Here is a 25,574-nt window from a genome sequence, read left to right as displayed (position 1 = left end):
GGTGCGGACGACGCGGTGGGTGAAGAGGTTGGAGCGTTGGCTGAAGCTCTGCCCGCACTCCGAGCACTGGAAGGGCTTCTCCCCGGTGTGGGTGCGCCGGTGGACGACGACGTTGGAGCGGCGGGAGAACCTCTTCCCGCACTCCCGGCACGCGTAGGGCTTCTCCCCGGTGTGCGCTCCGCTCGTGGCGGAGGAGGGTGGACCCGTCCTGGAAGAGCTTCTGGCACGTGGAGCACCGGTAGGGTTTTTCCACCACGTGGCTTTTCCGGTGGGAACTGGGGGCCGAGCTCTGCCAAACTCCTTCCGCGCTCTCGGCAGCCGAAAGTCTTCCCTCCCTGGTGCGGCCGCTGGTGGCAAACGGGCTCGGACGTGGCCTGGAAGCGTCGCTGGCAGTGGGAACGCTCGTGGGGACCCTCCTCCGGGAAGAGCTGCCGGGTGAGTTCATCCTCCCGCCCCGGTCTCCGGCTGTCCCTCCATCCCCGGCTCGCTCTCGGAAGCTCTTCCCTGGTCCTTCCCGGCGGATTTCACCACCGTCCCGCCCGCTTCGGCTCCGCCGGGACGTCCCCCGCTCCCCGCGGCCTCCCCCGTCCTCCCGCCGCGTCCCGGCGCCTGCGGGGGTTGGATGGAGATCGGGGTGACGGTTTTGCCCCGGGATGGTGGGATGGGTCCCGCTACGTGGGCGACCGGTTTTTTTTTTGGTGGGGGGGGACGGGGGGGGACGGGGACCGGACACCGACGAGGAGGACGCCCGTCATGGAGGATGGTCTCCAAAGGGGCGTCCCCCAGCGGTAGGGTCCTCACCAGCCGCCGAGGTGAGATGAGGGCGACCATAGACCCGGTTGGGTGGGAAGGGACCGTAAAGACCCCCCAGTTCCACAAGCCGGGGGGGGGACGCACACACACCCCCCCATCCCTGGGCTCCTCCTTCCTCCAACCCGGCCTTGAACCCCCTCCAGCGACGGGGCACCTCCACCCTCTGCGGCCGCCGTCTCCCCCACCTCAGAATTAAGAATTTCTTCTCCGTTTCTCACCTAAATCTCCCCTTTTTCAGTTTAAACCTGGCCCCCATCATCCCATGGCCCCCCCCCAAAAATCAAGACCCCCCCCCAGCTTCCTGGAGCCCCTCCCCCCCCCAAAATGTCACTCCGACCTTGGACCAGCTCCGCGGCCTCCCCGGCCCCGCTCCGAGGGGTCCGTGTCCTCTCCCCACCCCCCCCCCCCAACTCCCTGCCCCCCCCCGTGCCCCCCCCCCAATTCCTCACCTCCAGGGACGGGCCGGGGGTCGCCCGGCTCCTCTCCCCCCGCGGGCGCCGCCGTCGCTCCCCCTTCGTCCACCCCCAGCCCGATTCTGGGCTGAAAAACCCTCTTTTTGGGGGGGGTGGGAGGCCAAACCCCCCCCCCCCCCCACGCCCCCCAACACCCTTCCCCAGCTGGCGGTGGCGGGGGGGGGCTCCCACCACCTTCCTGATGGCGATGTGGGGGGTGTGTGTGTGTGTGTCCCCCCCCGCAAAAAAAGAACTAAAAATCCCTTTTTGTGGCCTCCTCGGGGCGAGCGATGCTGGGGGTCGCGGGACCTCGCGGGGGGGGGGGGGGGAGGGATGCGCTTCCTTGTGTGTCCCCCCCCCTCTGCCCCTTCCCCATCTACCGGGGGGGGGTGGGGGTCCCCGATCTACCGGGGGGGGGGGGGGGTCCCCGGGACGCCCAACGCAGCGGATTCGTGGCCGTTCCCAGTTGCCGGCCGCGTTTTTTGCGGGGAAACCCGGAAAAAGCCGAGGGGAGGCGCGGGGGGGGGGCGGGGGGGGGGGGGGCACCCGCAGAGTTTGCGGCTGCCGGGAGATGGTTTTTGCTCATTGACCACTTGCCTTCGTCCCTCCTCTTCATCACCCCCCCCCCCCGGCTCTTCATCACCCCCCCCCACCCCCCCCAGCCCTTCTTCAGCCCTGGGCGCGGCTGGCTGCAACCCCCCCCCCCCCCAAAAATATAAATAAATAAATTTAAAAAATAGTAAGAAGTGAAAAATAAGCTGGGGGGGGGGAGGATATTAAGGGATTTTTCCTCTCCCCCGGCACGTGCTCAGCGGTGGTCCAGGGGGGTGGGATGGTGGTCCAGGGGGGGAGGGGGGGTCCAATGGTAGTCCAGGCGTTGGGATGGTGGTCCAGGGTGGAGGGGGGGGTGGATGGTGGTCCAGGGGTGGGGGAGGGGGGGGGTCCAATGGTAGTCCAGGCCCTTGGGATGGTGGTCCGGGGCGGAGGGGGGGGGTGGATGTTGGTCCAGGGGGGTGGGATGGTGGTCCGGGGGCAGGGAGGGGGGAGTCCAATGGTAGTCCAGGCATTGGGATGGTGGTCCAGGAGGGTGGGATGGTGGTCCAGGGGGGAGGGGGGGTCCAATGGTAGTCCAGGCCTTGGGATGGTGGTCCAGGGGGCTGGGATGGTGGTCCGGGGGCAGGGAGGGGGGGGTCCAATGGTAGTCCAGGCCTTGGGATGGTGGTCCAGGAGGGTGGGATGGTGGTCCAGGGGGGAGGGGGGGTCCAATGGTAGTCCAGGCCTTGGGATGGTGGTCCAGGGGGCTGGGATGGTGGTCCGGGGGGGGGGGGGTGGATGGTGGCCCAGGAGGGTGGGACACTGGTCCAGGGGCGTTGGACGCTGGCCTGGGGGGTTGGGATGCTGGGTTTGGGGGGGGGGGGTGTGTGTGTCAGATGGTGGCCCAAGGGGGGGAGAGGGGGTGTCACAGGGTGGTCCTTTGGGGGCGGGGGGGGGTCGTCGTCGGGTGCTGCCCCTGCGCCGCTCCCCTGGGCCCTTTGCTGCTTTAGTTATTATTTAATTAGTTTTAGGTTTATCGTTATTTACTCGTTACGAGGATCATTCCCGCCCCCCCCGCGGTGCCCATCCCACCCTGGAACCCACCCCCCCCCCCCCACCCCGTGACCGTGAGACCCAGCGCCGGGGGGGGGCTGTGGGGGGGGGTCAACGGGGTGAACAAGAAGGGGGTTGGGGGGGGGGGCTTCAAGCATCGGGACACCCCCCCCCCCCCCCCCCAGCCGTGCCCTGGCACCTTGGGGACCTCAGAGGCCAGGGCAGGACGTGTGTCCCCCCCCCGCTGTCCCCAATGCCCCCCCCCCCCCCAAGGCTTGGCCCCAGCAGCCGCCGCTAAACACGGCCGGGAAATACCGTATTTTTTATTTTTATTATTTTTAAAGATTCTCTCGCCCCATCATTAAAAAACGCCAAGGCAAAAGGAAGGAGCAGAAAATCCGTGTCCCCCCCCCCCCAAAAAAAAAAAAAAAAGGGTTGGGGTCAGGCTCAGGGGCAGAGGCGGAGGTGGGACCCTCTCCCCACCCAGAAGAAGGGGAAGACGCTCTCCCCCCCGAAAGCGGCGTTTCGGAAGGTAAAGAGGGGGGGCTGCCCCCCCCCCAGGGAAAAGGCCACTCGCCCCCCCGTCGTAATCCAGGGCCACCCGCACCCTCCCCCCGCTTGCCCCGGGGGGGTCGTCGGCGGCGAAGGTGGCGGCGACGGGGAAGTGAAGGCGCGGTACCGGTTCCCGCAGCGTCCCAGGGCCCAGATCCCTTTCTCCGGTTGAAATTCCAGCCAACCTTTCCTGGGGACGGAGCCTCGGGCCACCCCCAGGGCCCAGGCGCCGTCTCCGGCCACCTCCACCTCCCACCAGCGTCTCCCCGTCGCGAAGCCCCGGCGGCCCAGGAGGCAGCGGGAGGCGTCGAAGCGCTGGGGGGTGGGGGGCGGATCCTGCCCCCCGTCCCTCCATCCCACCCCGCGGCGGTCCCGGGACACCACCAGCCGGGCGTTGGCCGTGTCGGGGTCCAGAGTCACGAATGCTGCCGGGGAGGGGGAGGAGAACGGTGACCTTGGGGGAGGACGTCACCTTCCCCCCCCCCTCAAAACACCCAGCCCCGCTCCAGCCGGAGCGTCACGCGTCCGCGTGGGAGCGGAGATATCTCCACGTCTTCCTGCTCGGGAATGCTCTTCTCCGTGCTGGAGGACAGGGCAGAGCTCCTCCCCGGCTTGAGGAACCTCAACGCGAGCTCAGCCCCGCGGTTCCCAACCAGTTTTAAGCGCTCTTTGGGGCTAAAAATGACCTTTCCGGAGCCTTCCCTCCAAAAAAAAAAAAAAAAACACCCAACCCTTCACCTTTTCCATCTTCTCCTGGAGGCGCTCCTCCCTCTTTCTCCAGTTCAGCCGGCAAAGTGTCTGGGGGATGAAGAACAGAGGTTGGACATCACATTTCTCTGGCCGGGAATTCTGCTCGCTCTCGTGTCCTGCTGTGGTTTGTTTTGGTTTTTTTTTTTTTTTTCTTGGGAAAATAGGAAAACCGGCAGCGGAGCGAGCCGCCCCCCCCTCCCTCGGCAGAGAAAATAGGGAGCGGCTCCGGCTCCAGGGTACCTTGGAATCTCCCCAGCGCCTCTCGGAGGACGTCGTTTTGGCGAGAGACGGCACGGAGCCTCCGCTCCAGGTCCGAGAAGGTTTCGGTCTCGGTCTCCGTCCTCCCCGCGCGGCCCGTCTCCCACCTGGACGCAAACCTGAGATACGGGACTACGTCCTGACGGGAGGAGATGCCGGGACCATCCCTCCTCCCCCCGCGCGGTGGTGGGCGAGGTGGCCGTCCCCGGAACGTCCCTCCGTCCCAGGCCACGCAGCTCTCTACGGGAGGACGCTTGGCTCCCCGTTGCCCTGGCGGCCAAGAGAAGCTCCAGTTTTCCGGTGCTTTCTCTCCCGGTGTCCCCACGCCGGGGTTCAGGGCCACCTTCTTGCCTCCACGCCCCTCCGAGCTCCGTTCCCAGCCCTGCCCGAGCTGCCAAAACCGTCCGTTTTTGTCCCAGAAACCGCAAGGCTGCTGCGGGGAGCCCTCCCCCGGCTGCTGAGAGGTGGGTGCTGGAGGAGCACGAACCTGCCCAGGGAGCTCCGGGCGTCCTGGGGCGGAAAGAGAGAGAGAAAAGCCTCAGTTTCCCACCCAAAACTGGGGGAAGGCTCCGAGCAAGGCGACGTCGGACCCTCTCCCGTCTCGCCCGGTGGAGCATCCGGACCTGCAGGAACCCGCCCGGGGGTTGCTCGAGCTTCTTCTCCCTCTCGCAGACGAGGACGTCGAGGAGCGAAATCTCCCCCGAGATCCTGGTCTCCTCTTCCTCCTGCTTCCTCGTCGCCTCCCTGCCCAGCTCTCCCAGCCCAGCCAAGAGGACGAGCTCTTGGTCCTTCAGAAACCGGCGCAGCTGCCGGAATTCCGACACAACCTTCTGCCGCTCGGCCTCCGTCCGCGTCTGGGGGACGTGGGTGGACACCACCATGGACCGACGCCGGCCCGGCACCTCCGGCTTTTGGTGGCAACCAAGAAGCTACTTACCAAAAACTCCCGGAATCGCCTCTCTCCGCTCGTTTTCACGCCCAAAAGCTCCTCCCTTCGCTTCTTGAGCTTCTCCAGGTCACGGCGTGTTTGCTCCTGGAAGACGAAAAAATGGACTGGGAGGGTGGGGAAGTGGGTCTAGAAGCGGGGAAGGGGCGGGATGCTTGGGAACACGCCCCCGTTTTGGGAAACACTTCCCGATTCGGGGGGGGGGGGGGGGGAATAAATAAATGGCAAGGTGGGCGAGGAGGACGGAGAAGACGCGGGGGGAGGAGAGGGGAGCCACTTTCATTCTCGCATGAAATCGATCGGAAAATACCCGTCGACCGATTCGGGGCTTAATCTGAAAATCAGTATTTTTTTCATATTTTTAGCCAAAAAGAGTTTTGTTTTTTTTTTTTTCTAGCTCTCCCCAATTATTGCCGTCTATTTATTTTCACGGGGGGGGGGAGAAAATAACAGCCCCCGAGAACTTCCCAGCTGGCTCGAAGCCTGCGATCCCGAGACGCTCAAAGAAACCTGAGAATCCCTTAAATTGGTCGGAAAAAACACAAATTCAGCAAAGGCCCAACCCAAGCTCGGTCGCGGACCTGACCTCGTCCTCCTGGGCAGGTTCCTCTGCGTGGGCCGCGGTGGGACCTCCACCGGCCCTTGGTCCGTCACGGCTGGAGCCAGACGCTTTCGCAGCAGCCTCGGAGGCGACCGTCCCCCTGCGCCAGGAGCAGAGATGGGTCTTCTCCTCCCTCCCGCCTTCCAGCCCCAAGAGCTTCAGCTTCTCCTCTAAACGCTCCAAGCGCAGTTTGGGTTGGAAATTCCCTTTCCTGAGCCGGCTTCGGTGGCCAACTGCTTCGGCATCTCCAAGTCTTCCTCGCTCCGGCCAGGATCGGGTCGTCCCACCTCCGCAGACGGTGGGGTCGGAGCCCAGGTGGGCAGGGTGCTGTGGGACGGTGCGGTGGGTGCTGTCTTCTCCTCCTTCCCCTGCTCTAGATGAACTGGAGGCCATGGCAGCAGCTCCTCCAGCCTCTCGTTCCTCTTCCCCTTGGTGCCTGCAAGCGAGGGAAGATAGAAAAGGTCTCAGCGTGGGTGGAGGAAGGAGGAGCGGTGGAGGTGGCCTCATGTCTCCTAGAGAAGCCTAGAGAGGAGGAGAAGGTCTCATCTCTCCTAGAGAAGGGGAGGAGGAGAAGGTCTCGTCTCTCCTAGAGAAGGAGGAGAAGGTCTCATCTCTCCTAGAGAAGCCTAGAGAGGAGGAGAAGGTCTCGTCTCTCCTAGAGAAGGGGAGGAGGAGAAGGTCTCATCTCTCCTAGAGAAGCCTAGAGAGGAGGAGAAGGTCTCGTCTCTCCTAGAGAAGGGGAGGAGGAGAAGGTCTCGTCTCTCCTAGAGAAGGGGAGGAGGAGAAGGTCTCGTCTCTCCTAGAGAAGGGGAGGAGGAGGAGGTCTCATCTCTCCTAGAGAAGGGGAGGAGGAGGTCTCATCTCTCCTAGAGAAGGGGAGGAGAAAGTCTCATCTCTCCTAGATGTTCATTCGAGGAGGACGTTAATTTGAGGAGGGGATGAACTGCCCTCTCGCAAGCCTTGGCCATTAACGCCCATCTCTCGGCCATCGAGGGTTGTCTCGCCTACGTCCAAGCCTGCGTTGACATCTCAGGTTGGCGTCTCCGCTCCTGGGATGGCCAAAGGCGAAGGAACCAGCCTTCCCACCTGGTGGGAACTGCCATTTTGTCCCCAAAAAGTCCCCAAAATCTGCTCCCTGGCTGGAACGCGACCTGGTGTCCCCCCCCCAATGTCTCCTTCCCACCCTTCAAACACGGGCCAAAGCACTTCCCAGCAGCAGAACCCTCCAACGCTGCAGAGAAACCGTGTTGGAAGGCGTTTTTTTTATGTCTTCTTGCCGCTTTCCTTTTATTGGGAATTAATTTTAATCCAGGGAAGCAGCGGAGGCAGAACCTGGAAGCAGGACCGAAGCGACGCGATCCGCCCCGCCCCCACCTTGAGAAATGGCACCCGAACTTCACAACCCTTCGTGTTTCCACGTGGAAAAACATCTCGGCAATGCCAAGGCGCCGCCGGTTCCCTCTGCCGGGACGTCCCCCACGGCCCCCAAAGAGGAACTCACCCGTTGGGTGGCAGAAACTCAAGAGCTTTGGGGATTTTTATCCAAGCGTGGGGTGATTCAGTCCCCGGGGCTCCTCTCCGGGGGCCGTCCCAGCTCGGAGCGGGATCACGCGGAGGACAGAGAGGAAAATATCAGCCCTATTTAAGGAAACGCGGGGAGGAATGCGCTGCCCGGTGGTGTCACCCTGCCAGGGACCGGCTCGCTTACGTCCCTCCGGGGATCAGTGGCCCCGGCGCGGATTTTTCCACCCGAGATAAAGCTCGGATTGAAAATACTTTCGTCGTTTTTAGCTACGGGATAAAATCTCGTTGGCGACCGACGCAACACTGGGACCATCCGAGCGCGGCCACCTCCCCGGGGGGGGGGGTCACCACCCGCCTTGGCCATCACCGGGGGCCCAAAAATAAAGCTCTTGGGTCCTTCTCCCGCCCCACCCTACACCAGTGTCACCACAACTGGGGCAAAAATGAAGGGTTTTGGCCCGAAGAACTGCAGGAAAACACCCCCAAACCCACTGGGTGGAGACCCCGAGATGTTCTGGCCGTTGGCGGTGGGTGACCGCGTCCCTCCCCGACGGCATCAACACAACGGGATCCACCTCAAACGTCCCCCGTTTTTCGGAGGGCAGGTGGGGCGAGATGCTGCGAGGGGGCCGCGAAGGGGCCGGGAGGGCTCCACCTTCCACCGGCCGGAAAAAGAAACCGAATGCTCTGGGAGAGTCTCAAGGGGTTTATTGTCAGCCGGGAACCCCCCAGTTGGTCGTCCCACGGACGGGGCAGAGAGACGAGATTTCAGGTTTTAAGGTGGCCAAGAACCAGCAGGGATTAGAGAGGAATCAAGGAGCGTGACGGAAGCGCAGTGAGATGTCGCGGAAGGTGAAGACCACGGTGTCCATCCCCCCCCAGCAGCTTCAGCGATGTCCCTCACCGTCCAGCAGAGCTGGCCCCCGGTGGGTCTCCAGCACGGGCTTGAGATGAATCTGGCTCTAGAGCTCCCAGTACCTCACTGGAAGCTTTCGTGGCTGGTGCGAGCCTCTTCCAACCTCTTCTGGATGTCTGGCGCCCCAGGTTCCACCTGAGGGCATCACACCAGCTTGGTCTTGAGTTGGCTTCTCTCTTCTCCCAAAGCCCGAGCTCAACTCGCGGACTCCGGCTAAACCAGCTGGAATAAAATCACCTGATTTTGAGGCAAATTTCGTCCTGCCAGAGGACACGGCTGCGTCCAGCTCCGGTATGAAGGGCATCAGGAGCAACGCCTTGACCAGCAGCACAGTGGCTGGAGCATTTGGGGAGGAAACCTGTGGAGATGTGGCTACACGAAGCCGACGGCATTGACCAGGCGCCTTGGAGCTCCGAGGAAAGTCACGGAGGGTTTGCCACGTCCTTTGTTTAATCTCTTCCAAGCGTAGACTTCTCCAACCGTCGGCGAAGAGCGTCCCCCAACCGTCGGCGAAGAGCGACAGGCAGAGGGAAAGCACGATGTGCCTGTCCTATTTTGACATCTACGTCTGGACGAGACGAGGTGCCCCCCAGAAGAGCTTATTTCCTTCTGCCTACCATAAAAGTGGCTCAAGTGGTTGAAATCTACACGTCAACCACCAACTGAGGAGAAGAAAACGCTGGGGGGAGCCTGGACTCACAACTGGAGCGACGTGGGCAGCGGGACGGGTGACTTACCCTGGTGCCCACCTCTCTCCATCAACCGAAGGAGGAGCCTACGCCTCCCTGCAGGTCACCTGACGTTCCTGCAGGTTGGAACTGCAACGATGGGACGTTGGGTTGAGGTTGGGCAGATCTTCTGCCGCCCCGAGGACACGCGAATGGGCTGCTTTTCCTTCAACGACGACGGTTGGAGCACTCGACTGGGAATTGGGGAGCTCTTCCCGGGAGCGTTCCTCTCTCCTGCTGCTCTTTAACCACCAACCTGTTGGTGTCGGGATGGAGAAAGGCGTTGCCACCACCCCTCCTGCCCCCTCAAGCCACCTGCTCACCGCCGGCGCCGCGTTCTCGGCGCGAGGAGGACGGCCAGGGTCATCGGACCAGAGAGATGGAACCCAGCTCCACCCAAAACCATGGCCGGATCCGCTCCCCGGCGAAAGAAGCCGGAGGAAAAGTGAAGATGGGGATTTTGTTCTCCACGTCGTAAAAGGCCACCTCTCCCCACTCGTAGTCGAGGGAGACGCGGATCTTCTTGGGGACCCGCGGCAGGTTGAGGAGGGTCGGAGGGGAGGTGAGGGCGCGGTTCTGAAAGCCCCACTGCTGCACCGCCCAAATGCCTTCCTCGGGATTGAAGCCGATGGGTCCCTTCCTCCGCAGGGACTCTTTGGTGACCCCGATGGCGCAGTACTGTCCCTCGGTGAGGTCCACCACCCAACAGTGTCTCCCGGAGGTGAAGGCTTCGCAACCCAAGACGCAAGGGTCGACGTCGAAGCGCTCGGGGCTGTCGGGAGACTCCCGGAGAACGTATTCCCACCTGACGCTCTTCAGATCCTTGGAGAGGACCAGGCGGGGGTGGGCCGTCTCCGGGTCCAGCGTCACGTTTGCTGTGGAATTGGGGGAGGAAGGGGGCAAAAAAAAAAAAAGGGGCGAAAAAGAGAATTAAACTTATTGAATTTTAAATTCTTTCGTTTCGCCCAAGGACTGGTGTCGTCTTGGCCTTCTGTAGGTCAAGGGTCGGGAACTTGATGCGCGTTTCCCCACGCGACACCGTTCAGAAAGTCAGAATATCAAATCGTTTACCCATTTTTCTTCCTCTTCCCCTGCATTACTTACCCTTTTTTATTCCCTCTTCCCCGACATTACTTACCCATCTTTTCTTCCTCTTTCCCTAAAAAAACCCAAAAAACGCACAATGCAACGTTACTGACGGCGACACAAACTTCCAGCCAAAAGCAAAAGTCGCGTTTGTCGACGGGAGGAAAAAAAAACCCCAAAAAAGCACTTACTGTGCTCCTCCATGCATTTGCCTTAAAAGGAAAAAAAAAAAAATTAATTAAAAAAAAAAAAACCCAACAAAAATGGAAATAAATTTTAAAATTTAAATAAGCTAAATAAAAATTTAAATAAAATTAAATAAAAATGTATATAAATTAAATTAAGAATTCAAATTAAATAAAATTTAAAAGTGGCATTGAATTAAATAAAAAAATAAATAAAATTTAAAAGCAGTGAAATTAAGAATTAATAACATCTTTTTCAATTCCAAATGCCCCCAGTTGACGCAAAGTTTTTATTTCCTTCCTTCCCCCCCCCAAAAGCGTTTGTTTTTTTTCTCCCGTGGCGCGAGACGAAACTCTTGTGAAATGGGAGCAAACGGAGACTTGTGTCCGCGCCACGAATCCTCACTTCGGTTTCACCTTAGAAACGAGAGAAATGGGAGAATTTGGGCTACAATCGAGGGCATCGGTTGTGGAGTTTGCGGACAAAAAAAAAAAAAAAAAAAAATCTCCTAAAATGCCCCCAAAATCTCCCGCGTTTTTCGCCGCGCCGGAAGGGGAGGAAAAAGGCCACTCACGCGTTTTTGCTTTGTATTCCTCTGAAAAGAGAAAGGGGAAAAAAACTGGTTATTTTGTGTTTCGTGTCACGGCTTTCGGAGACCTTCTGGGCTCCCAAAGCAAAACTACGTGTTTCTGTGCCGGGCGACCGTCGCCGTTTGCATCGATTGTCACGGCATCGGTGACACGTGACCATCCGGGAACACAACGACGCAGCACAATTATTAGAGATAAAACCCTAATACTTAATATAACGGAAAAATACTTAATATAACAGAAAAATACTTACTATAACGGAAAAATACTTAATGTAAAAATACTTAATATAATGAAAAAATACTTAGTTATATATATTTTATAGTTTCTCTCTACTTGATCTCCATTAGCGCAAGTTTCCGTAAAATCCCCCAAAGCAGCTCAGAAAAAAGCACAAAAAACTAATTAAAAAAAAAAAAAAAAAATAGGAGACAATCACAGACTCCCGTATTTGTCTTTCCCTTCCAAGCGACTCACCCAGCTCTGCAGTGAGTTCGTCTGAAACGAAAGGAAAAAAGAAAGGATATTTTTGGTTTTTAATTAAAAAAAAAAAAAAAAAAAAATTTTTTACCATCTTACAAAATCCCAACGTTCACTTTTTGGGAAGGAGTTTCGTACTCACCGATCTTTCTATCGCGTTTTTCTAAATAAAGGAAAACGATAAAATAAAAATTTGTTAGAACCTATTTTTTTCCCCCTTCCTATAAAAAATAATACGAAAATACAGACCATAAACTGCGTTTTTTGGAAGGCAGAGAAAAAAATACTCACCGACTTCCGCAGACAGTTCATCTTAAAAGAGAAACACACCCCCCCCCCAAACAATTTTCATTATTTTCACGATTAAAATGAAACTAAAAGTCATAATTCCCAGCGCCGAGCCCCGTGGGATTGGGGCGGGAGACGGACACCCACCGATTTTGGCATCACGTTCTCCTAAACATGGAAAAATAGGAAGGAAAAGGGGAAAAAAAAAAGAAAAAAGAAGTTATTCCTAATTAATCCTACCCAAACCAACTGAAATCTGAGATATTCGCAAAAATTTGATTTTTTTTTTTTAAAAAATCGGACTTACCCAGCTCTGCAGTGAGCTCGTCTACAAAGAGCAAAAGGAAAAGTGGTTTTAGTTATTAACGTATTTTTTTTCCCCCCGTCCTAATAAAGGCAGAAGGAACGACACTTACTGATCCGTGCCCCCCGTTCCGCTGAAAAGAGGAAAAAAAGGGAAAAAAAAAAATAATTTAACAGTTTCTCCCTTTATTTTTTGTGGGTTTGCATCATCTACAAATTGCAACTTGACAATTTCCCCCCACAGTGTTGTTGTTATTAATAAAATCCATAATATAATAATTATTAATAATAATTATTATTTTTACTTGACCCATGATTTTTTTTTCTTCTAAACTGAGATTAAAAAAGAAACCACAAAATTTAAAACAACGTAAAAGAGCAACAGGGTGGCAAAAAAGAACATTAGGAGTGGAAAAAGAGACAGGAAGGGTGGAAAAAATTAAAATTAAGGGTGAAAAAAAATCAAATTAAGGATGTTAAAAAAAAAAAAAAAAAAAAAAAAGACTTACCAAGCTCTTCAGTGATTTCCTCTTAAAGGAAAGAAATAAATGAAATAATTAGGAATTTCTGTGCCCAACTGGTTGAGGGAGGGCTGAAAAAAACTACGCCCCCAAAGCCGGGAAATGAGAACAAAACCCACCTATTTTTTTATCACGTTCCCCTAAAAAACAAGGGAGAAACCCAAGGTTAAAACCAATTCACAACGTCTCTGTTGATTTTACATCAGAGACAAGATTTTTCTCCCAAACGCCGCCTTCTTATCAGTAATTTTTAAAATTAATTCGATAATAGTTCTTTGAAACAATAATAATAATGATTTGAGATTTCATTTCCTGTTGGCTCTCGTTTCCCGCTGGTTTTTGTGACATCAACGTTTGATATATCCCAGCAACAAAGAAAACCTTCCAAAGAGCTTTTGTTAAAGGCTAAAAAGAGAAAAAATTAAATAATGACATACCGAGTTCTTCAGTGACTTTGTCTTAAGAGAGAGAAAAAACACGGATTTCCATTAGAATTCGGTTATTTCCCAGATATTTTCTCCTTCTCTACTATTATTCAATCCCTCTGTTATTAGAAGACCCAAATTTCCTCCACTTCTGCAGTTAAATTGTGGAGAAACAGAAAAAGCTGCTTCGGATGATGTAAAATTCAGGGTTTTTTTTTAAATTTAAAAGTTTAAAATTTTAAAATTAAGATTTTCAGTGTCAAACTTTGCCAACGTTTGCGTCGCTCACTCGTCGTGACAAGAGACCACAAATAACCCAAATTCAACAGGAAAAACGGAGCGAAACGTCGGGTATTTGGTGTTGGCAAAGGAAGGAAAGGACTTACCAAGTTCTTCCATGAGTTCGTCTGAAAAGAGGAAAAACAGAAAGTTTTCATCGCGCGTTTAAGGAGGATTCCGTCAAATCAAAAGGTTTTTCTGCCGTGGCAGGGAGAAAGCGACGCTCACCCCTCTCCAGGTCACTCTCCTCTGGGAACCAGAAAAGAAGGAGGGAAAAAATTAAATAGGGAAAAAAATAAACCAGAAAAAAAATTAATCAGAGTTCTTATTAAAAAAAAAAGAAGAGGGAAAAAATAAGTAGGGAAAAAAATAAACCGGAAAAAAAATTAATCAGAGTTCTTATTAAAAAAAAAGAAGAGGGAAAAAATAAGTAGGAAAAAAAAATAAATCACAATTCTGACACGAAAAAGAGAAAAAAAAAATCAGAATTCTTAGCCTCTATTATTTTATATTTATTATTTTATCGAATAATATCTGGAAGCTAATTAAATGGCATTTATAATCATACAAACTCATGGCATTTAACTCTTTTAAAGGAAAAAACCCCCAATCCAGCCCCGGCGGCCGAACGCGCGCGGAACCCGAGCCCTCCCTTTTCCTGTCGGATCTTACCCGGCTCCTCCGCGGCTCCATCTGCAAAAGGAAGGAGAAGAATTAATTAATTTGGCGTCACCCGCTCCAGAACCGAGCGCTTTTTGTTTCACCCCCAGAAGGCTTTTTTAAAAAGAAAATTAAAAATAATCAGAATTCCTATAGTTTTTGTTTCGGTCCCATAATTAAATTAGGTTTTTAGCCTTGAACCTTAACGGGGGATTTGTGCAGAGAGAGAGAGATATATATTTATTTATTTTCATATACACACGTACGTACACGGGCTTTTTTAATATATACACACACCTGAATAATTACAAATAAGGTATTATTATGAATAAAATGTTAAATAGAATTTCAAATCTCAACTTCCTGAATTGTTTTTGGAGGGGCAGGAAAAGCTCACTCACCCCCTGCCTCTTCCTTCCGCTCCTCTAATAGAGAGAGAAAGAAAAAAAGGTGAAACGCAGGTTTTTTTTCCTTTTCTGCCCCAGAGCTTTAAACGGATTTTAATCTGGTTTTATTTTATTTTTAAAACTCGCCGCCGGCCCTTTATCCGTCTACTGCTACCGTTATGGTGAGTTCTGAGAAATTCGAGACGTTTGGAGAAAGCGCGAATTTTGAGACATTTTTTTCTCCAAATCGAGACGTTTGGAGAAAGCGCGAATTTTGAGATATTTTCTCAAAATTTTGAGAAAAAAAATCAAAAAAACCCCACCCCCAAAATCCCAAATCCACGTTGTGAAAGGAACAGAAGCGGCTTACCGAGCTCTTCCGTCAATTTTCCTTAAAAAGGAAAAAAAAAAACAAAACAAATAAAATTGTTTGAATTGGTGTTTTTCCTTCCCGAGGAAGCCAGAAGGTGGGGCCGGGCCGGGGGGGGATTGAAGGCACCCGAAATCCTCCAGCGGGGGCAGATACTTTACGCCTCTTAACTTAATTTTAGCTATTTCTTTCTTTGATAAAGAACGCGAATTCCCATCCAGTAAAACGACACAGAGATTGAAATAAAATTTAAAATAATAAAACAAGACGTAAGTTAAAATAAAAATAAAAAATAAGCATAGAAGTAAAAAATTAAAATAATAAATGAAAGTTAGAAAATTAAAATAAAGTGCTTGTCACCCCCCCCACCCCACCCCGGCATCTAATTCCCCAGAAAACAGACGCAACACTTACGGATGAGGGCATCCTGCTTTCCTAAAAATGAAACAAACGGACAAACGGAAGAGAAATGAATAAACTCCCGCTTTTTCTCCAACCGCACGTTTTTAACTCGACATAAAGCCCGCCCGGGCAGCGCCGCCCGTTTACTTCTCTTTTTATTTCGGCAGCCCAAATTTTGCGGCCGTCGCTCCGCGGCAAGGGCGAGAAAAATAGATAAAAATCCGAGAGGAAAAAGATCAAACCTGAGCGAAAACCTCGCAAATCGGAACCGAACAGAAATTCTTCCGCTCATTTCATCGACTCCGCCAACAGGACGGAGAACTCTGGGGAGAGGAGCAGCTCTCCCCGATAATTTCCTGTAATTCCTGACCTCTTTCCTGGTGCATTTTCTCCAAATGTATCTTATTTTTTGGAATTGTTAACAAAATCGAGTACCAGCACAGCTCAATTTAACGGATTCCGCTCACAAATTTTCGCTTTTTACGAATTCTCGCGTCCAACTTACGGATTTCCGAATCCCTCTCCTCTGCAAAGAGGAAAAGAAAAAAAAAAAAAAAAAAAGGAATTATTAACAATTTTTTGGTTTTGATAAATGCCGGGGTAGCGGCGTTTTGGGGTAAAAAAGGACGAAAAAGCAGCATCGGGGGCGCGCTGGAGGCTGGATTTAGGGCCGGGGAGGGGAGGGGGAGGCGCTTACCCAGCAGCTCGCGCAGCCGCCCTGGCAGCGAAGAAACACGCGTCAGGTGAAAAGAGAACTTTTTAACGCCGGAATTGTACTTTTTCTGCACTTTATAATTGTATATTCGTAATAGAAAGCCATTACATTGTTCGTTTTAGTTGTCGTTTATAATTTATCGGTTTACAACGGAAGTTATACAGACGGTGTATAAATAATACATAAAAATAAATTCCAAAGGGTAATTCTCACAATTTAAAAAAAAAAAAAAAAAGGGGGGGTGGGAAGGGGCACTTACGAATTTTTCGATTGCAGTCCCCTGGAAGAGAAACGGAAACAAACGATTATTCCAGCGCTCGGTGTCCGTCCCGATTTTGGATTCCGGAATTAACGGGAAAATGACTTACTGACGTCTGCAGTAAGTTCACCTGAAAAGAGAGGGGGGGGGGGAAAAAAAATATTAAAAAAATTTAAGACAATTTTTTAAGGTTTTCCTGTAAAAACGAGGGAACGGATGGCCATTTCTGAGTCCAATTTCCTCCCAAGAAATTAAGCCAGAAATTTGCTGGGTGGAGAAATATATATATTAAAAAAAAAAATAAAAAAAAATCATAAAACTTACCAATTTTTGTGTGCTGCTCGCCTAAAAATAAGCGGAAAAAAGATTAAACTTGTGCGTTATTTCTCACAATTTCTGCCTGTTTTCCCTCCGTTGCCATAATTTGGAACGTGAGCCAAGTTCCGCCCCAGCCCCCAACATTTCTAATTATTTTGGGGTTTAAATTTCTCTGTTTCTGCCGTTACGGCGCTGGTTTTTCACCAGGTCGATGAAAAACGGGGAGAAGGGCAGAAAGAAATTTGGGGGTTGCTTTTAGAATTGCGTTTTTCTAAATGCAATTTAATTTTCTATCCCCCCGCCCCAATTTAATTTTATTTTCCCCGCAATTTCATTCCCCCCAAATTTAATTTTTCCCCCAATTTAATTTTATTTCTTCCCCCAATTTAATTTTATTTCTTCCCAACAGCTTTATTTTTTCACAACTTTAATTTTTATTTTTTTTTTTTTTGCATTTTTTTCCCCAATTGAATAAAAACCGCAAAAGGGAGGAAACGGACTTACCGAGCTCCACCGTAAATATCCCTTAAAACAGAAAATAAATTTAATTCCCCTCGGATTTTATTACCAGCAATTCCAGCACCTTTCGACGCCATCAGCCCAACCAAACCCGGGGGAGGAGGAACTGGCACTTACTGATTGTCGCATCACATTTTGCTAAAAAAAAAAAATATATTAAAAATTAGAAAATAAAGGAAAATATCAGTTTTTAGTGCCTCTTGGCTGCCCCTTCCCCTTTTTTCCCCCAAAATACAGGAGGGGAAATGACTTACTGAGTTCTGCAGTGAGTTTCCCTAAAAAAAGGGAAAGAAAAGTCGATTTTAAACGGGTGTATTTTGCTCCTCTCGACAGTGTAAATTCTCCGCTTCAATCTCACGTACCTTACGTTCCGTCTAACGTATAACGTTGGTAATAAAAACGTAAGGCTCTGAGATAAAAAAAATCACGTTTTGTATTTTATGGCTTGACTTTTTTTTAACATAATGGCAAATTGTGAATTTTTTTCATAACGGCGAAATGCAGTTTTTATTTTTCCGTAATGACAACACGTGGATTTTTTTTCCTTCATAACAGCAAAATGCGATTTTTTTTTTTGCCATTATAGAAAAATGCGATTTTTTTTTTTCCATAATGATGAAATGTGAATTTTTTTTTCGTAATGGCAAAACGCGATTTTTTTTTTTTTTTTTTTTTTACAATGGCGAAATGTGACATTTTGTTCTCGTGAGAAAAAGCACCAATGTTGGCGACGCTCCCATCGAGGGGCGCTACGAGGGGTTGCGTTCAGAAATACGGGGGGGGGGAGAAAAAAAAAAAGAAAAAAAAAAAGAAAAAACTGTAGAAAAAAAATTTAAAAATCTCCACCTCGACCCCCCGCTTTCAGGCGTCAGGAGAAGGCACTTACGCAGCCTCGAGTCTCGGTCCCCTGAAGGAAAAAAAAACAGAGAAAAAGACTAAAATCCAGAATTTTTGTGGTTTTTCCCCCCCCACAGCGCTGCCCTCTTCCCCCCGGACAACGCGTCTTGAAGCCAACAGCTCCACGACTTCCTGCAAAGCTGATTTCCTTCATTTTTCTGATTATCTGAATTTGAAATTTGATGATTATTATTTTTTTTTTTTTTAAAATGCAATAAAATCTGCATAAAATCCCGCAAAGATTTAATTAAAATAATTCCCGCGGGAGGTTGTGGACACAACTCGGACTTACCGAGCAGCGCCGTGAGTCTGCCTTTGAAATTAAGCAAAAAAAAGGAAAAAAAAAAAAAAAAAAAAAGATCGGTATTAGATCAAGTAACACGACAAAAATTGACTTCAAAATAGAGGTTTTTAAGCCTAAACCCATCGTTTTTGTTCCAAAAGGAAAGAAAAAAAGGACTTACGGACTTCTGCTGCGAGTTTGGCTGCAATGAGAAAAGAGAATATTTGTGTTTATTTGGGTTGAAACATGGGAAAAAAATTTAAAAAAATATATATATACACACACACACATATTCTTATTTGCCACTTTGCAAGGAGAGGGCATCGGGGGGCTCCTTCTGCCCCAAAACAAGGGGGTTTTACCCCAAAACCACAACAATGAATGACACTTACTGATTTTTCTATCACGTTCCTCTGGAAAGAAGCGAAGGGGAGGAAAAAAAAGAAGCAGAAATTATTATTAAGAATAAACAAATGATTTCAAATAATGATATTTAATATAATTCTTAACATAAACCCGAAATATTAGTTAATATTTTCCCCAAATATTGCCTTTATGTTGATAATTACACTTCAAAATTATGCTTTTACGAATGTTTCTCGATCTACAAAAAGAAATCTTCTGGTTTTCAGCCCCAAATTCCCTCTCCAGTCCGGTTTCCGAGATAAAAGAGCATCCAAAGAGGAATTACTTACTAATTTTTTTATCGTATTCCCCTAAAAAGACACAAGAAATAACCAATAAATACAGAGAAATATTTTTGAAAGAACAGGTTTGTTAAGGAAATTTAAAAAAAATAAAAATTTAAAATAAGGCTTGTTGAGGAAGGAATTCCCCCCCAAAAGCCACCCGTTCCTAAAACCCCACAAAATACGCCATTTTTTATTTTTGTTATACTCAGCACTTTTGCATAATTAAAGAGAATTGTCATTTTAAGGAAATAAAAGCTTCCTTACCCAGCTCTGCTGCAAGTTTGCCTTAAATCAAAAGAAATAAATGAATATCAGCCTGAAATTGATTTTTATTTCTCCGCCGACGCGACCCCGGGTCAAGTTACGCTCTACGCGTTGGTGCTAATGAGATTAACGAGCCGGTCATTAAGCAGAGGGAAGGCATTGATGACAACAGCTCGATTGTAAGGAAAACTTCAGGAAAACCTAAGGAAAACTTCAAGAAAACTCACTTAAGGAAAACTTCAGGAATATATTTGAGATAAAGAGGCAACACGGAGCCAAACCGCCCAAATTTTGCATCTCGGCGCAACCCCAAAACCTCCCGGATGTTCCCCAAATAACTTACGAACCGGATCCGAAACACGCCGGAAAAAAACGACACTCACTGATTTTTCTATCGCGTTCCTCTAAAAGAGAAAATAAAGGCGGTAAATAAAATAACAGGAAATTAGAAGAATAAATTAAAATATCGGTGGTCAAGAAGCGCTCGCCACCCACCACCTGCCTCCAGATTTTCGTTTTATTGGCGATTTCCGACTGAAATTACGCTTTTTTTAAAAAATTAGTTGACTTTTATTTCTCGCCCAGATTGGATTTGTGTGCGTCTGAGGGGGAAAAACCACTTTTCCCCCCAAAAAAACCCCCAGTGAACTGAAGATAGAAAGGAAAGAAACCACTCACCAAGCTCCGCAGTCAGATTGTCTAAAAATTGTGAAAAATAGAGAAAAATAAATACTGATTTTTCTCAAGAACCCCCGGGGACGCACCGTACCCTATTTTCCTTTCTTTGTTCAAAAAATTAAAGACATTTTGCATCTAAGACTGGGCACATCTCCGCAGTTTGCAACGTTTACCATGAAAAATGGGACAAATGGGAACCGGAAAAAGGGATTTTTGCAGGATGTAAGTGTTTGGGAAGGATTCAGCCTCAACAGCCCCAAAACTCCGCCCGAGGCCGCCGGGCTTCGGCTCCGAAATTCCATTTATTCTCTTTATGGCGGCCTTCCTGGTTAAAGCAACCCGCAACCCCCTCCCCTTTTCTGTCATTTTTCTAAAAAAAATATAAATTTAAAATTTATAAAAATTAATTTATTTTTTTACAGTAAAATTTCAAATAGCGATTTAAGGCGTTATTAAAGCGTGTCAAAAATTAGTGCACCTGTGCGCGTTTTTTTTTTTTAAAAAATGGGCAAGAAAAATCAGCTAAAACACGCCTCAAAGCTATAAAAAATATATATATATATTTGATGGGCGGTGAATCACGACTTACCAATTTCTTCTGTAAGTTCACCTTAAAACAGAGAAAGAAATTGGGACGCGGGTTAAAAAAGCGCTTGAATTCTTAACCTTACCCTTTAGATGTTTGGCTTTCAAATAAATAAGAAATAAAAGGGCAGAGCCCACGCGGGGTTCATGAAACATGACATGCCCTTATCAGAATTAATTAATCCAAGATTAAAAAAAAGCGATGCTTACCTATTTCTGTGTTTTGTGTCCCCCCCCACCAGAAAAAGAGAAAAGAGATTAAAAAAAAAAAAATTAAATTATTTTTCACCGCTTCTATATATTCATTTTGTTCTTAATATTAAAGAGACCAAATCATCTCCGCTTCTTCTATTTATTTACAGGCGTTTCTCGTCAGTTTTGTTTTTAAGAACTTTTTCAATTCTGCGCTTTTTGAAGCCGAAATAGGTGAAACGGGCCCCGAGCGGCTGTCAGCGGCCCCGCCCAAAGCGCAAATACCGCGTCAAATACTTCATTTTCTCGTTTTAAAACACGGTACGCGTTTATAAAATCGGGAAGAAGGAGACTTACCGTTTTCTGTGTCGCATTCCTCTGCAAATTAAAAATAAAATTTAAAACGTTAAAATAGAAATTTTAAAAATTAAAAACTAAAATTAAAAATAAAATTAAAAATCACCATCCCCATCCTTTTCCAGCCCCATCCCTCTCCCTCCATCTCCAGACCCATCCTTCCCTCCATCTTCATCCATCTCCATCCGTCTCCGTCCATCTCTGTCCCTCCATCTCCGTCCCTCCCTCCACCTTCATCCATCTCCATCCTTCCATCCATCTCCGTCCTTCCCTCCATCTCCATCTCCATCCTTCCCTCCATCTCCATCTCCATCCACCCATCTCCATCCTTCCCTCCATCTCCATCTCCATCCACCCCTCCATCTCCATCTCCATCCACCCCTCCATCTCCATCTCCATCCACCCATCTCCATCTCCATCCACCCATCTCCATCCTTCCCTCCATCTCCATCTCCATCCACCCATCTCCATCCTTCCCTCCATCTCCATCCACCCATCTCCATCCTTCCCTCCATCTCCACCCCTCCATCTCCATCCACCCATCTCCATCCACCCCTCCATCTCCATCCACCCCTCCATCTCCATCCACCCCTCCATCTCCATCTCCATCCACCCCTCCATCTCCATCTCCATCCACCCCTCCATCTCCATCCACCCCTCCATCTCCATCCACCCCTCCATCTCCATCTCCATCCACCCCTCCATCTCCATCTCCATCCACCCATCTCCATCCTTCCCTCCATCTCCATCCACCCATCTCCATCCTTCCCTCCATCTCCATCCACCCATCTCCATCCTTCCCTCCATCTCCATCCACCCATCTCCATCCTTCCCTCCATCTCCATCCACCCATCTCCATCCTTCCCTCCATCTCCATCCACCCCTCCATCTCCATCTCCATCCACCCCTCCATCTCCATCTCCATCCACCCCTCCATCTCCATCTCCATCCTTCCCTCCATCTCCATCTCCATCCTTCCCTCCATCTCCATCTCCATCCACCCATCTCCATCCTTCCTTCCATCTCCATCTCCATCCACCCCTCCATCTCCATCCACCCCTCCATCTCCATCCACCCCTCCATCTCCATCCACCCATCTCCATCCTTCCCTCCATCTCCATCCACCCATCTCCATCCTTCCCTCCATCTCCATCTCCACCCCTCCATCTCCGTCCACCCCTCCATCTCTGTCCACCCCTCCATCTCCGTCCACCCCTCCATCTCCATCTCCTTCCACCCCTCCATCTCCATCTCCTTCCACCCCTCCATCTCCATCTCCATCCACCCATCTCCATCCTTCCCTCCATCTCCATCCACCCATCTCCATCCTTCCCTCCATCTCCATCCACCCATCTCCATCCTTCCCTCCATCTCCATCCATCCCCATCTCCATCCTTCCCTCCATTCTCCATCCATCCCCATCTCCATCCTTCCCTCCATCTCCATCCACCCATCTCCATCCTTCCCTCCATCTCCATCCACCCATCTCCATCCTTCCCTCCATCTCCATCCATCTCGATCCCCATCCTTCCCTCCATCTCCATCCATCTCGATCCCCATCCTTCCCTCCATCTCCATCCATCTCGATCCCCATCCCTCCATCTCCATCCATGTCCATCCCTTCATCAACCTCCGTCCCTCCATCTCCATCTTTCCCTCCATCTTCATCCATCTCCATCCCCATCCCTCCAACTTCATCCATCTCCATCCCTCCACCTACCTCCATCCCTCCATTCCTATCCCCATCCCTCCCATCCATCTTCATCCATCTTCATCTGTCCACCTCCATCCCTCCATCCACCTCCATCCCTCCATCCACCTCCATCTCCAGCCCCATCCTTCCCTCCATCTTCATCCATCCACCTCCATCCCCATCCCCATCCCTCCGGGTACAAACCGAAAACCCGAAGGCTCACTTCTGCTTTACCGCGCCCATCCTCTACACAGAGGAACCTTTCCCATTCCCAGCAGCACCAAAACCCCCCCAAACCTCGCACTTACCGAGTTCCGTGTCGCTTTCTTCTAAAGAAAATAAAAAAGAAACACCTGCAGAGACGCGGCGGCGGTCGCTAACGCTGGCGCCGCGGAAACACGGGCAAATGACTTACCGAACTCTTCCGTTAACTTCCCTGCAAACAAAATAACGTTAATTCAAGCTTTGAGCAGCAAATTTTTAACCATCGAGGGAAAGGGGAAAAAAAAAAAAGTGACACTTACGGATTTTTGCATCCCATTCTTCTGAAAAAAGAGACAGAGAGAGAATTTAGCCCCCTCCTGGGGGTGGTTTTTTGTTCGCACAGTACGATTTGTCTTAAAAAATGATTTTATTTTTTTTTCACCCTTTGTCGACCACAACGTTCCCAAAATTACAGCGGTTATGAGTTGAGGTGGTGTAGAATTTATGAGTTTAAATAATCCGCGCCCCCAGCCAAGAAAGGCCATGGAAAACGTGTATCAATGAGACTTGTTTTGATGGAAAAAGGCAGAAAAAGAAATCACTTACCGAGATCGGCGTTCCTTTTCCCTTAAAAAGAAGAAATAAAGGGAAAAAAATATAAACAAACAGGTAAATGTTTTTTTGCGGCGGGTATAACCAGAGCGGCTCATCCCTTGCAATTAATATTATTTTCCTGATGGAGCACAACTTGTTAACGGCCAAGAAAAGCATCCAACCAAAACCACCGAGAAACCAGCCCAAAATCAGGCAGAGCGAGGACCCGACACCCCCCGGCCTGGCAAAGTCGGGTGCCAAAGGAGCCGGGGCTCAGCAGGGACTTTGTTTTCTGTATATTTTGAATCTGTAGAATATAAACATAAGTATAGTTGCCCCTACCTGACTCCATCATCCCCTTGGCTTCCCAACTGGAAGCGCCTCCAAGAGCTTCGTCAACCTGCTGGGACGAGAGGGAAGGTCGTTCAAACATCGTTCCCGGGGACAACAGACCTTACAAAAAAACGCATTTTCTGGGAAAAAATGCCAACGCCCGGAATATTTTACCCACGTGAGTAAACACAATGAGGGAAAAATCCACGGAGGGGCTTTTCCCCCAGTTTTTCCCCATTATTTGAGACGTTTTTTGGTCTACAGGTGGAAAAAGAGAGCTGTAGTGGGAGTTTTTTCTTCCTAAATCACTCAAAGTGGCCGGGGAAATCGTTATAATTTGTGCGTGGCTGATCCTGCCCGTGTCCTCAGCGTGCCTGGAGCTGCGGGAAGGCAAAAAGAGGTCCAAAAGATGGGAAAAAGCATCGGAAATGGAACGACGGAACGTTTATTGTGCGTTACATTAACGACTTCTATACATTGCAGGGTCTCCAAGGAGCTACATTTGACGGACGCTGTTGTAAGGACCTCGATTCACAGAGAAAGAGGTAAACTCAGCCAGGACGGTGGCCCCAGGTATTTCGGCAGGCTGTTTTTGGGAAAAAAGAAGGGGAAAAGAAGGGGAAAAGAAGGGGAAAAGAAGGGGAAAAGAAGGGGAAAAGAAGGGGAAAAGAAGGGGAAAAGAAGGGGAAAAGAAGGGGAAAAGAAGGGGAAAAGAAGGGGAAAAGAAGGGGAAAAGAAGGGGAAAAGAAGGGGAAAAGAAGGGGAAAGGGGGGGAAGACAAGGAGGGGGGAGAAAAAGGGGGGGCAAAACCACTCGGAACACCACTACGTTTTACTCTCGATAAACCAGGATCGTTTCGTTCCGGCTCTTTCCAGCCGCCGCCAAGGGATCGCGTTTCTCCCGGCTTTCGAGACGCGGCCGGACCGACGGCCGGGAATAGAACACCCGCAAATTACGCTGTTTTTATGGAAAAATAAAAATAATAATAATAATAAAAAAGCCTTACCGAGACCTGCCGTCGATTTTCCGGAACCGGGGCCGTTTTAGGGCGACGGGGGGGGTTGTCTGCGGTGGAGATTTTTGGCAGGTTTTGGGGAAAAGCGATACCCCCCTGACTCATCCGTAGGGAGCTGGAAGAGCCTAATTTTAGCCGGATTAAATGCCGAGGGGGAGGGTTGGAGGATCCCTAAATAGCCCTCGAGGATTTTGGATGCAGGACAATCCCGAGCGGCTCCTCTTTGGGTAAAAGTCTTCCCTCTCCGAAGGGATCCAGCACCCATTTCTGGTTTGATTTATCCTAAAATAAGGAGAGACGCGGGAAAACCTTGTGCTTTTCTCCTGGGTTTTTTTTGTGTTTCCTGCCCACCAGGACTGAGGGAGAGGGAAGGAGAGAGGGGAAACCTCCTCCCCCGGACGGGATTTCTCATCGCTTTGGGTTATTTTAAAAAATAAAAATATAAGCAAGCAGCTCACGAGACGCATCTACCTCTCCCCGCGTATCTCAGCTCTCAAAAGATATATAGCGGAGCAAGCTCTCCGCTCCCCCCGTAGCGATGAGACAAATCTAAAAATTAAGTTTATTTTCATTTACCGAAGGAAAAAGAATAATTTTATTTATTTTTTTTTTTTTTTTTACAAAGCTCTGCAACAGGTTTTCCTTAAAACAGACAAATACGCATTAAAACGCGGACCTCCCCCACGGATATATCCCCAGAAAACTCATCGTTCGCTACTTAATCCTGGTTTAAAGCAGCATGAAATTAGTTATGACCCAAATTGGGGCAAATATCCAACTAGAGAGGAGCATTCCGGGCTCGGCTTCGGCAAAGGGGCACTTCCCACCCCAGAAACAGGGAGAAAACGGGTTAAAAAACCCCCCCAAAAACCC

General features: G+C 49.8%; 3 protein-coding genes and 1 long non-coding RNA gene across 6 annotated transcripts in view; 1 reads left to right on the top strand and 3 right to left on the bottom strand.

The window, feature by feature from the left end:
- Nucleotides 1-831, bottom strand: part of ATAT1 (alpha tubulin acetyltransferase 1) — a 3,575-nt gene extending 2,744 nt beyond the window's left edge. Inside the window, exon 1 of the mRNA XM_054183688.1 lies at nt 802-831. Coding sequence (XP_054039663.1) covers nt 802-831 — 30 coding nt within the window. The remainder of the gene's footprint in view (nt 1-801) is intronic.
- Nucleotides 832-3,233: 2,402 nt separating this feature from the next.
- On the bottom strand, nt 3,234-8,043 carry LOC128901656 (E3 ubiquitin-protein ligase TRIM7-like). Its single transcript, XM_054183762.1, is given in 10 exon segments — nt 3,234-3,434; nt 3,436-3,507; nt 3,510-3,829; nt 4,143-4,202; nt 4,395-4,519; nt 4,900-4,922; nt 5,036-5,266; nt 5,350-5,445; nt 5,945-6,395; nt 7,461-8,043. Coding segments are annotated over 9 exon segments (1,470 nt in total). The 5' UTR covers nt 6,353-6,395; nt 7,461-8,043; the 3' UTR covers nt 3,234-3,299.
- LOC128901723 (uncharacterized) lies at nt 6,382-7,462 on the top strand. Its single transcript, XR_008463507.1, has 3 exons — nt 6,382-6,498; nt 6,564-6,746; nt 6,814-7,462. It is a non-coding gene; the product is annotated as an uncharacterized LOC128901723 (long non-coding RNA).
- Nucleotides 8,044-8,174: 131 nt separating the features above from the next.
- On the bottom strand, nt 8,175-24,983 carry LOC128901645 (tripartite motif-containing protein 15-like). 3 transcript variants are annotated; one of them, XM_054183745.1, is made up of 41 exons: nt 24,693-24,983; nt 23,696-23,756; nt 23,366-23,386; nt 23,080-23,100; nt 22,971-22,991; nt 22,864-22,908; nt 20,863-20,883; nt 20,318-20,338; nt 19,729-19,749; nt 19,398-19,454; nt 19,051-19,071; nt 18,487-18,507; nt 18,276-18,296; nt 18,104-18,124; nt 17,801-17,821; nt 17,169-17,189; nt 17,032-17,052; nt 16,900-16,920; nt 16,402-16,422; nt 16,187-16,207; nt 16,078-16,098; nt 15,801-15,821; nt 15,588-15,629; nt 14,702-14,722; nt 14,347-14,370; nt 13,958-13,978; nt 13,514-13,534; nt 13,393-13,413; nt 13,019-13,039; nt 12,701-12,721; nt 12,570-12,590; nt 12,174-12,194; nt 12,065-12,085; nt 11,905-11,925; nt 11,761-11,781; nt 11,612-11,632; nt 11,467-11,487; nt 10,974-10,994; nt 10,405-10,425; nt 10,266-10,286; nt 8,175-10,002 (listed from the first exon to the last, which is right to left on the bottom strand). In XM_054183745.1, exons 1-41 carry the CDS (start codon nt 24,804-24,806, stop codon nt 9,491-9,493), a joined length of 1,569 nt encoding a protein of 522 aa, XP_054039720.1. In that variant the 5' UTR covers nt 24,807-24,983; the 3' UTR covers nt 8,175-9,490. The 3 variants fall into 3 exon arrangements, with proteins under 3 accessions (XP_054039720.1, XP_054039719.1, XP_054039721.1); XM_054183744.1 differs by having other exon boundaries at nt 10,266-10,296; nt 19,434-19,454; XM_054183746.1 differs by having other exon boundaries at nt 10,266-10,296; nt 19,434-19,454; nt 22,864-22,884.
- Between the last annotated feature and the right edge of the window lie 591 nt (nt 24,984-25,574).

Source organism: Rissa tridactyla, chromosome 27 (assembly GCF_028500815.1).
Source record: "Rissa tridactyla isolate bRisTri1 chromosome 27, bRisTri1.patW.cur.20221130, whole genome shotgun sequence".
Taxonomy (NCBI): domain Eukaryota; kingdom Metazoa; phylum Chordata; class Aves; order Charadriiformes; family Laridae; genus Rissa; species Rissa tridactyla.
This window is presented reverse-complemented; position numbering and strand designations above follow the sequence as displayed.